Here is a 12485-nt window from a genome sequence, read left to right as displayed (position 1 = left end):
AACCCCCCCCTACCTCCCACCTTAACCTATTCCCGTACCCCACCCCATATATTTTTTTAATTTGACCGAAAAAAAACGATCAAATAAATTCGGTCAAATCGAAAAGGTCAAATGTTTTTCAATCAAGTAAGCTAATACCGAAATAAGAGGGTCTTCTTTACTTCATCCTAAAGTGGCTGAGCAGCATTGCGAGGGTATTCTCTGTGGCTAATCTAAACCACCTTTCAGCAATCAACTGAATCGTCACGGCGAAACTGCTAGGCATAAGGTTTGCTCAAGACTGTAGCACCCAAATGTCAGCCCATTCAAGGTTTTTTCTAGGGCGTTAACAAGCTTCCAGTGCATCTTCAAAGAACACAAGTGAAATGTCACATAAATCGGTATAGATAGATAATACGTGAAGAGGAAAACCACAAATGCCGCTCTGAAATGCTCAAGCTAGCAGTGACCCAGAGAAGAGGCCTGTTGTGATAGTGGCCACTTGCTTAAAAGAAAAAGATGCCCTCCCTGGAAACAGATGTGTAAATGATGTTTAGATTGGAACAGATGTTTAGATTGGAACCAATACCATTTTCAACAACCAAAAACATTTGTATAATTATATTTGTTTATATTCTTGTTTCTAAATCTTTTTTGGTATCAAACATGTTTAGATTTGAAATATGCCCCCAGCGCAAAAGTCTGACCACAATATTGCTTAATGTTTTCTGATTTTACAGTTTTGCACTAAGAACTCCCAAGTCTCAATACGTTCATCTAGTTGTCTGGGACTTGTATCCATTTTACCTTTATTCATGGGTGATTTTAGCAATACTTTCATTTGCCCATTGTGGCTATTTCATATTATAAACATGGTTTCCCTCCAACTAATAACTGAAATTCTTCAGGAGGATTATGTTTATATACAAATCTCATGTGCCACAAGGGCATTGAAAACGGTCTGTGAGAACAAGAATTATACTATTCTAGTCCAAAGTGTATCTTAGAACTGTATCGAGGTATGCTGTGTATGAGAGGCACTGGTGCTAGAAAAATAGTGGTGGAAAAGTACACAAATAGCAGTCAATGGAATTGTAGTCAAAATTGCAGGATGCTGCAAGCTCGAGGGACTAGTAGTTACCTCGAAACTACTGGGATTAGAACGATGCACAAAGGAAATTGTGTCACCTCTGTCACGTTGCGCAACCCAAACTAGAAATATGGCTGATACAGGTACAACAGATCTTTATCAGTGCTTAGATACAGTAGTGCGAGTCAAGCTGGAAATCATGGCCATCAACCTAGATAGTTTTATGAAGTTTATGTGAAACAGATCTGCCAACACGTGTTTAAACCCCAAAACGGGGTCTTTTTCAAAGCAAAGCTGTTAATGTTTTGAAACACAAAATGACATCAAAAGGAAGACCAACAGTGGTCCAATGATGAACATAAACATAATAGATATAAACCAAAAAAGGATTTTTTTCACCAAACATAGTTCATGAGGGTAGGGCCAAAATTCATCAGGAAAAGACACAAAGATGCATATGAAGGTACAAGTCGGGTTAACCAAACATGATCAGTAAACAAACATAATTTGGTTTCATTTTATAAAGATAAAACATTACCAGTGCAATTGAGACGTTCAACCGTCAAGGTACAGGGTTGTGGCACCAAACGAATTCTACATGGAAAAGGAGCAGAAAACAAAATGTAAAACAGGCAATGAACAACAGTCCTAATTATACTCAGTCAGACAGTGGTGTCCAATTGATGGTAAGTAGCCGTTACTACAACTAGTGGTGCCACACATAGCTAAATAATTCTGCCAAAGCAGAATGTGCCTACTGCATATCATGCATATTTAGTAGAGAAAAGTGGATAACAGAGTAGAGAGGAAAGAGTGCAGTGTCCAAATTTGATTGCACCTCCCAAAGCCTCCGTTAACAACAATGTGAGAAAGGAGTGTGGCAAATGTAGTAGTAGAAGAGGGGTCTGGGACCATGTTCTTCTTAAAAGCAACATGTAGTGGACTGATCCCCATATATGCCGTGCCATCTGTCCCCCAAAGTGAGATGATAAGTGGACAGCAAATAGGGATTTACCGTAATTATTTTGAGAAATAAGTTGAAAAGTATATAAACTTGTAGGCCTGCTCAGCAGTACAATTGACTACTAGTTGTGTACTTTTCCACCACTATTTTTGTAGCAGCAGCGCCTCTCATACAAGGCATACCCCGATACAGTTCCTGTTTTAACATTGCCGGGGAGGCTTGCAGGGTTTTTTCAGTATTATACTGCGCACTATATTCCTTTTTCCCAAATTTGTTCCGAATATGGCTTACTATCTTGTCAAACGTGAAAGGAAGTTTGAGCAATGCTTTTGCTAGTTATGGACAAGCAACCGAAACACTCTCCAACACATTTTTATGATTGGAACACCTCTCTAAACGAGAAATTAATAAATATTGGGAAAAGGTATCACTAATTAACTACATAGAACACAATATGATTCCTAGGGGCCTCCGTATCCTGATTTTTCCAGACTTCACCCATGATGATGACTAGGACTTTGCCCAAGAGTGGGAAGAGAATTTTACATTAAGTTCTGAAAAAATGCTTAAACTTCTAGTCACACATCGAGAACGCGAACACGCATGGGTTTCACCACAAATTGATACCTTGCAGAAAGAAATAGAAGACATGACCAACCCCAGCTCTGTGAAAGACAAAAACTATGGTAAAATGCACGCTTTGCTCAAAGACTACCAGGACGAAATTAAAATTTGTAAATTTTGTAAATTCATCCGCGATGAGAGGGATTATAACCATGTCTGAGTTTACGCTTTCCAGGCCAAATTTGACCATGATAACATTAAGCCTGTAATTAAAACTCCCACCACCACTCCAGTTTCTTCTGAAATCGAATCTTTAGAGGAACAACCTGTGACTTCCGACAAAGGGGAGGGTAGCCTTACTCCATCACTTACTCACCAACGTAGAGGTTTCTTGGCCGAAATGAAACGCTACAAAAAGGGTAAAATCCCTAACCTAACCGCACAAACAAACAAATCAGTACAGTTTCGTGTCCCTTTAGGGCGAACTACTACAACTCCCACAACATCCTCCGAGAAGGAAGAGGAAGAGGATCAAGGGCCAGACAAAAGGAAAAATGCAAACATGTGGCAAATTCGCTCCAGTCTCAAGAATCTCACATCCAAGTCCATTCTCCGAACCTAGTTTGTAACCTATCTAGCAAAATACTGTCCACTGCTGAGTTGTCTCTGCTGAATAAAGGTCTATCATTTGCACCCAATTGCCATTGAGTTTCATATTGATTTATTCAAGTTCATCCACAAGCTTAGATTAAAAAAAGTTCTTTCACAATCAGGTTACAACGTATACTCCCAAAGTGGTACTGCAACCAGTTAGTGACCTAACAATAGCAGACATTGAAGACACAAGATTACTAATGTCACTGACAGATGATAAACAGCTCACTTTGACCTCACTGCAACAGGAACTGGGTATTCATCAACAAAATCTCAAATTAGTGGAACACAAACTAAGATCCAAATTTGTACCAGCTATGTCAAACGAGAGTGTCATTGATACTTTTTACCAAGCAGTGATGCAAGATATCCATAAACATATAGATCATCCCCAGGCTTTTCACTTCAAATCTAATCTAACATTGCCAGAAAAAGCTGCTCTTAAAAATCTCACACAAGACGCCAGTATAATTATCAAGGAGGCTGACTAAGGCGGTAACATAGTGATCCTGAATACCCCAGATTACATCAATATGGCCAATGAACATCTTAACACTCCAGGCTGCTATCAACCACTACCAGGCAATCCCACCCAAGAAACAGTGTCTCATTTCAAACTCCTTACTCAGGACTGGCACTCGCGTGGCACACTTAAAGATGACGAAAAACATTTTCTATTTCGTCCAAACCCAGTTATTCCCACCATGTATTTTCTTCCCAAGATTCACAAAGACTATATCACACTACCTCAGGCCAGACCAATCATGAGTGGCTTAGGATGGGCCACCGAGGGTCTCTCCCAATACATTGACACCGCAATAAAGGATATTGTACCAACTCTACCCCCTTACTTATGTGATTCTATCCAAACCATTCATATTTCAGTAAACATTAAGTGGTGCTCTCATTATCTTCTAGCCAGTTTTGATATGAAAGCACTTTACACTTCAATACAGCACCATCTAGCTTTGGAAACCATTGACTTCACGTTTCGTAACCATTCAGCCTCGCATACACAACATGTCCAAATGATCAAGAATTCCTACAATTCACCTTGGCACACAACCGGTTTCTATTTAACCAGCAATACTATGTGCAAACGAAAGGAGTGGTCATGGGTGCTAAGTATTCTCCCTCCCTGGCCAACCTTTTTATGGGGTTTTTCGAGGAGAAGCATATCTTGGGCAATCATGAATTCATGAAAATCTTGTTGTCTGGAAAAGATATATTGACCAGGTTCTGGTCATTTGGAACGGGACGTTACAAAGATTTGAAGACTTTTTGAACTATTTGAATATGAATGATTTTGGCATTGAATTCTCTGAACATGTATTTATTTATTTATTTATTTATTTATTTATTTATTTGCATTTTAAAACGCACACCTGCCCTGGGGCATCGTGGCGCTGTCTAAGCTTACTTGGCATAGAAAGACAGTGGGTGTTCAGTTACAGTCATTGCTAATGTTCCAAAGGTTACATGTAAACAGAGGGCATAGGTACAGTTGTTGGTTACAGCACTAATAATGTTTACCTTGACATTTTTGGTACAGATTTACTTGAATAGGATGGCTTTCAGTGCCTTTCTGAAGGATGTGAGGGATGTTTCCGCTCTCAGTTTAGGTGGTAGTGAGTTCCAAGATTTTGGAGCTAGAACTTCGATACTTGAGCCACCAGCTCTGGCTCTGTTGAAGTTGGGGACAGCGAGTTAGTTAGTGTACCGATCCCTTTTGGGTCTGAGTGTCTGGAGTTGTAGTATTCGTTCAGACAGATAGTCTGGGGGCAGACTGGGATATGCATCTATTTGTAATAGTGAGGGTCTTGAACTGGATGTGCTCTTTTACTGGGAGCCAATGGGCATTTTGTCTAGCTAGGGAGATGTGCTCCCTCCTGGGTATGCTGAGGGAATCTCTCAGTGCGTTGTTTTGGGTCGTTTGCAGTCTTTTAATGTTTCTGGCAGAGGTGCCTAGAAGGAGGACGTTACAATAGTCCAGTTTGGCACCTATGGTAGCCCTGGCGATGTTGAGACAGTTTTTGGTGGACAGGTGAGGTTTTACCGCATTGAGCATTTTGGTTGTCAGTGCAGCTGAGGAGGAGATATAGCTGACATGTCTATCCATGGACAGAGTTGAATCTAGGTAGACTCCCAAGGTTTTTACCGCTGCAGAGACTGAGATAACAGAGCTTTCAATTTTGAAGTTACTGTATTTCCTGTCTAGTTTGTTAAGGGTTTCTTTTGGGCCCACTATTAGGATCTCAGTCTTGTCTGCATTGAGACAAAGGCCATTGGCTGCCATCCAGGCCTGGATGATAACATATGTGTTTTGTAGGGTTTTGAGGTCTTGCTCATAATCCCCCGATAACGGGAGAAGAATTTGTGTGTCGTCAGCATAATGGGTGAAGGTTATGCCGGATTGTTCTAGGTCGTTGAAGAGGGGAAGAGTAAATATGTTGTATAGTGTGGGGGAGGTGCAGGAACCTTGCGGTGCTCCGCAGTTAATAGGGGAGGGGGTGGCTGAGGCTTGATCTGAGAATACCCTCATGGCTCTGCCCTCCAGGAAAGATGAGATCCATGTGGTGGCCTCGCTGTAGAAGTGGGCCGTGTTGGTGGGGTGTGTCTCTAGGATGTTATGGTCGACCAGGTCGAACGCGGCCGACAGGTCAAGGAGTAGGAGTATGGCACATTTGGCCTTGTCCATTTTTCTTAGGAGTTTGTTTTTTAGATCGAGCAGCGCAGACTCTGTGCCATGCCTTGGGCGAAAACCAGACTGTCTTTTTCCAAGGATGTTGTGTAATTCTAGGTAGGCTTGTATCTGTAGATACGCTGCCTTATCCAGAATTTTCAGCAAGAAAGGTACAGTTGTTATTGGCCCGCAGTTGTTGGGTTAGTCTGGGTCAAGGATAGGTTATTTTTAGTAGTGGCCGAACCCATGCTTCCTTGAGAGAAGAGGGTACTAAACCAGTGGCAATGGATACATTAATAAATACAGCTATGAACGGCGCTAGAGATTCAGCACAGTTTTTGATTATATATGCTGGACATACGTCACCTTTACAGAGTGAGGGTTTTCTTTGTTTCATAATAAATAGAACTTCCGGAGTGGTTACCTTTCTAATGGTAAATGACGGTATTAGGTTACTGTCAGGCTGGATGGCGGTCTTGGGTTTTGGCGTGGTTTGGTTTGTTTGGGCAGGCTTAGGTAAGCTGTCAGAGTTGGTTTTGATTTTATTTTTGAGTAGCTCAATTTTGTCTAGCATAGCCTTCTGGATGGCATTGCACCAGTTCTCGTCCTTGACCGTTTGGTGTTTGGACATGGGAGGTATGTCTAGCTAATTGAAAATAGCGAATAGTTCTTTAGAATGTGATTGGGCATTGTCAATTCTTGAGTTGTAGGCAGCGGCTTTAGCTTTGGCTATGGCGTTTTTGTATTGTTTAGAGATAGCTAGGTAAGAGTCACGTGAGGGAGCGGAAGGGCAAGATTGACATTTGTTTAGAGCGTGTCTTTTGAGAGTTTTCAGATCGAGTAGCTCTTGGTTGAACCATGAGTTGGCGTGGAAGAGTATTTTGGCTTTCTTGTTCTCTAATGGAGCAATTGTATCAATCACTTCTTTGATGGTTGTGTTGTACAGTTCGACCAGTTCTTCAGGGTTATTAGACGTGGGTGATGCTAATGCTGAGGCTTCTAAGAGTGGCAAATTCTCTCTTTGGTGAGTCATTTTTTGGATCTGGCTAGGGCCGCTGGTGTTGGAAGGATTTGCGTAGTTACTGCATTAGTTGGGATGTAAAAGTGGATGAGGTTGTGGTCCATCCACGGTTGAGGGGTGTTGTAGCTAATGTCTACCCTACCATTGTGGTCCGCTAGCCAGGCTAGTATGCAACCTTTCGTGTGAGTTGCGGAGTGAACTTTCTGGATTAATTGTAGGTCCAAGAGGGCTTTGGCAAAAGCTTTACTGTGTTTGTCTTTGGGGTCATTGAATCTGAGGTCCGAGTCCTGATACATTAGAATTCTGAGACCTTCAGATCCATATCACTAATGGAATGCTGCAGACTCAAACCTTTCGCAAAACAACAGCTGTGAATGCCATTCTCCATGCCTCCAGCTGCCACAGACGATCTGTCATTAATAATATCCCTTTTGGAGAGTTTCATCGTGCACGGAGCAATTGCAGTACCCAGTCAGCTTTCGAACAAGAGTGTGCTATGATCAGGTAGAGGTTTCTCGAACAAGGTTACTCAGAACATTCCATTAACAGAGGGTTGGAACGTACCAATAAAATCCCCAGAGACTCAATTTTGGGCAGCCATAAAGTCAAGAATACGGACAATCTCAACAATGTGTAGTTTATCGCCAAGTATTCTCTGGACAGTGATATACTTTACCAATTATTGAACAGGCACTGGCATCTATTGTGTCTTGATCCTGATCTGAAACCTTACATCTCCAACAGACCCAAACTAGTTTTCACTCGCAATAGAACTTTGCGAAACCATCTTTGCCCCTCGTTTCTCCAACCAAAGCCTGTCCAAACACATCTCCAAACATGGCTCTAGCCCAAACCTTTGGGCATTTTCAAATGTGGTTCATACAACTTCTGCAAATTCTCCCTCAATCATAATGTGTTCACCTGTCATCAGGGTCTTACAATACAGATCTGTGATTTCATCAACTGTAAGTCCAAATATATAGTTTATGCCATTCAGTGTGTATGTCAAAAGGTCTATGTTGGCTCGACAATTAGAGAACTACGTGTAGGCATCCGCAAGAACTTGCCCATTTGAAAAGTTAGGACCCCAAATTACCTCTTGCCAAACACTGGCAGCAACAACACCAACTGGACTCAGTCAAGGACCTCAAGTTTATTGGACTCATACAAGCACATGCCCAACCAAGACGTGGTGATCGACAACTATTACTATGGCAGCTCGAGTCACAGACTATTGCCAAACTCAGATGCACCAGTATGGGACGCAACAAAGATACGGAACTGAATGTCTTCCTCTAATGCAGTGGTATTTAGACCCATTTTACATTAATGTTGGTGCAGTTTTCCTTTATTTGCATTGCGCTTGCACTTTCTGTCCTTTCATGCACTTTAGTTCCTTACTATCATTCCTCATCTGAGTTGTCAACACTTGCACATGTGCTAAATTTGCCCCTGTTCAGGAGTGAACAATCTTGCATACATGCATCCTACTGTATTTTCATTATCACACATTTGGTTTAAATATTATGTATCCAAAGATTTCCCTTTTTTCTTTTATTTCTTACTATTCTGTTCTACTATTCTGTTCTTCTTCATTTGTTCATGTTCCTCCAAGTATTTTCCTTAGTACGAGTGCCCTATTTGTATCTGCCCATCCCACGCAAATTCAATAGTGTTTTATTAACATTACCACAAATAATTGTCACAGGTTGTAGTGACTCATTCTGTTCAGATACCTTAACACATCCACTGGTATCATGTTATTGCTATCCCATAGCATACATATTAAACCGCGGCATCACGTGACACTGTTCGCACACGTGATCCTGCCACGCGACGTTAGCTGAGGTTCTTTCCTCTAAAACACGGACGATGCAAGCCGCTTTCTCTACACCCACACAAGTCTGAAACTACTTTCTTGCAGGGGATCCAACCCCAGAACATTAGGTATGAGCCGCTAAGTTTACTATAGTATTGCTAACTCTCTGAGGTTACATACTAGTCGCTATAATTTGCAAACGCGCACTTGTTTCCCTTTCTTTGCCATCATGCAGGCTTCGATTGGACACAGCGTCCTGGCATTGACCTAGCTCAGTTTACTTACGCCTTACATCTCTATTTAGGTAATCATCTAGTGACTAGAATTCTATGGATAAGACCATAATTTGTGTTCACCCACTGTTACAATTTTCGCTTCATTTCTCTCTACAGACTTGGTGTGCTTAAACATCACTTTCTTGCCCGCAATTGTACTGCCGAGCAGGCCTACAAGTTCATATACATTTCAATTTTTTTCTCAACATAATTACGGTAAATACTAGCTGTCCACTTATCACCTCACTTTGGGGGTCAGATGGCACGGCATATATGGGGATCAGTCCACTACATGATGCTTTTAGGAAGAACATGGTCCCAGACCCCTCTTCTACTCCTACATTGGCCACACTCCTTTCTCACATTGTTGTTAACGGAGGCTTTGGGATGTGCAATAACATTTGGACACTGCACTCTTTCCTCTCTACTCTGTCATCCACTTTTCTCTACTAAATATGCATGATATGCAGTAGGCATATTCTGCTTTGGCAGAACTATTTAGCTATGTGTGGCACCATTAGTTGTAGTAAAGGCTACTTACCATCAATGGGACACCACTGTCTGACTCTTGGAGTATAATTAGGATTGTTGTTTATTGCCTGTTTTCCATTTTGTTTTCTGCTCCTTTTCCATGTACAAATCGTTTGGTGCCTCAACCCTGTACCATGACGGTTGAACGTCTCAATAGCACTGGTAATGTTTTATCTTTATAATATGAAACCAAATTATGTTTGTTTGCTGATCATGTTTGGTTAACCCTACGTGTACCTCCATATGCGTCTTTGTGTCTTTTCCTGATGAATTTTGGGCCTACCCTTATGAACTATGTTTGGTGAAAAAATACCTTTTTTGGTTTCTATCTATTGTGTTTATGTTCACCATTGGACCACTGTTGGTCTTCCTTTTGATTTGCCATACTATGTCATTTTATGTTTCAAAACATTAACAGCTTTGCCTTGAAATAGACCCGGTTTTGGGGTCAAAACACGTGTTGGCAGATCTGTTTCATATAAACTTCATAAAACCATCTAGGCTGATGACCATGATTTCCAGCTTGACTCGTACTACTGTATCTAAGCACTGATATAGATCTGTTGTACCTGTATCTGCCTCATTTCTACTTTGGGTTGTGCAACGTGATAGAGGTGACTCCATTTCCTTTGTGTATAGTGTATCTTACCTTGAGTTTATTTTGGCTGGTGGAGGAGTTTGAATGGCATGCTGATTGGAGGGAGAATATCAATTTGCACCTGTATATCTGAAATGGCTTAGGCTGGAACCTGCTTTCAATGTATCTGCAATAGTGCAACAGTGCAGCTTGAAAGGCATATACACCCACTGCTTGGACACTGTTTCTCCTTCATCGCCCCATCAGGAAGTCACCATAAATGAGCTGTCGCATGGACTACTCATAATGACACAAATGACACAGCAGCTGATTTGTATGCACGTACATTTCCTATAGCGCATGAGGAAGAAAACGAGTGGTTAGACTAACTTTCCATAACTTTTGAAGCCCAAGCCAAACAAAGCCCAAATGGACAGTAAGATTATATTCAAGAAATAATGGTGAATTGTTCGCGTTTTGTTGTTTTGAATGGCAACTACAATGTCTCTTTAATAATGTTTTCCACTCAATGTCCATGGTTCTGTTAAGTAAAACGCAACAGTATTTTATTGATGTTCACTATCAAACCAAGAGTGCCCAGCAGGCACTTTGTTATTGACACACCCACAGGCTTCCCTCAGCCACTAGATTGGCCCACTACGAAAGGCCTACATCCATGCCCACTAGCCACTTAAGTCTTGGCATGGGCTTCGGCTAGGCCCGGATCGCAACTGGTCGCTCTTCATTATAGAGGAGCAAGGAACATTGATTGCATCTTTAAAAAAAGCCCATTTGGAAATACTCCTAAAGTAATACGCATTTCTTTTACAGGTACTGTTTTTATTCAGCAGGTTGTGAGTCTGATTTTAAATGAGGGGCATCGCCATAGAAAAGAAAATATAGCAAATATTGACAGAGCCCCATGGATTGAATACAACATAAAAAAACGTGATCTTACAAACATCCCCTCACCACGTTTATTTTCCTCTCACCTTCCATATCATTTGGTACCCAGAGGTCTAAGAAACAAAAGAGGAAAGGTAGGTCATTTTTCATTTTGCTTTAACTTTGTTTATTTATTTATGGTGGGTATGTCACATTTCATGATGCACTTTCCAAGTCTTATGATACTGCATGCATGGTTCAATCATTTCTGGCAAACATGTGCACTACCTTATCTGCAGTAGGTTCATTGCCATTGATAGCGCAGCTCTATCTTTCTCTGTCTCACGAAGGTTCCCAGTATGTTTCCCAGCTCGCTTCTCTATTATCCTTTGACTGGAGACTAGACATGTGCCCATGCTTGGCGTATTGGTCTTTAGTGCAGAAAGCCTAACATACTACTCAATCCCATCAGAAACATGGCATAACTAATTCCTTATCATTGTGTCTGGTAAGAATCCTTGGCGTCTCCCTCCCCTTTCACTCTGTCCGCTGACAAACCTACAACTGGTGGAAATAAACAGCATTAGCTCCAGGCACGCGCCAATGCTGCTCTACATATGGTGTCACTATGTGCCAGTACTTCATTTTCTGCTCCCCCAAATGTCACTTACACATGGATTTTCCATGCCTCGTGTTCTACAGAGAAGTGTACATCTGACACCCACATGATAGGGTCACTAATAACGTGATATCAATGGCCAAATGACCTTTTCTGCCATCTAATGAGGCAACAGTAGGTGGTCAAAGATCCTGAACTGGCCCATGTGTTTCTTCACTTTTTCCTCATTGGATGAATAACTTTTTAGAGACCTCCTCCTAGGCCTCATTCATAAGAGTGGGCAGCCCTCCACTTGGACAGTCTCGTGGGTGGCACTGAATACCGAGGCTGGGGATTGGTGGATCCATAAGATCTCCTGGGATTCTCTGGCATGCTAAAACTGTTCAAACTCAGGCACGAGGTTGTATATAAAAAACACAACAAAAAGATTTCCCTCTCATTTGACCTGTTCTGTTTCCTGCTGTTTGTCCCTTCCTAATAACTGTAATAAGATTCCCCGCCCCTTTCATTTGTTTACCCCTTTGCCTTTTGTGTTCTTAGTCCCAGATTGATGCGTGTTTTACCTGCTACGCTTCATGTGGCACTTTCAGTTTTTCCAAACATTCCTCTTGACTACAAAATACTTTTTTTTTTTACAAACCTGTTCCCTTTTTTGTTTGCTGCTTGCTTGTTAAATCACAAAAACTCCCCAGATATACCTATCTGTATAGTAACCTACCTGTATGTGTCTAATAACCGTTTCCAATTGTCTATGCGAGTCTCGTGTGGATCCTTGGGTTTGCCTTAGTCACTTGTCTGTGTTGTGTTTGTTGAGTTTGAGTTCT

General features: G+C 41.5%; 1 protein-coding gene across 1 annotated transcript in view; it reads left to right on the top strand.

Moving 5' to 3' along the window:
• Window positions 1-12485, top strand: part of LOC138566161 (amine sulfotransferase-like) — a 974685-nt gene that overhangs the window by 153532 nt on the left and 808668 nt on the right. The window contains exon 4 of the mRNA XM_069643191.1: window positions 10989-11197. Coding sequence (XP_069499292.1) covers window positions 10989-11197 — 209 coding nt within the window. The remainder of the gene's footprint in view (window positions 1-10988; window positions 11198-12485) is intronic.

This window comes from Ambystoma mexicanum, chromosome 2p (genome assembly GCF_040938575.1).
Source record: "Ambystoma mexicanum isolate Mex_15411 chromosome 2p, UKY_AmexF1_1, whole genome shotgun sequence".
NCBI lineage: Eukaryota > Metazoa > Chordata > Amphibia > Caudata > Ambystomatidae > Ambystoma > Ambystoma mexicanum.
This window is presented reverse-complemented; position numbering and strand designations above follow the sequence as displayed.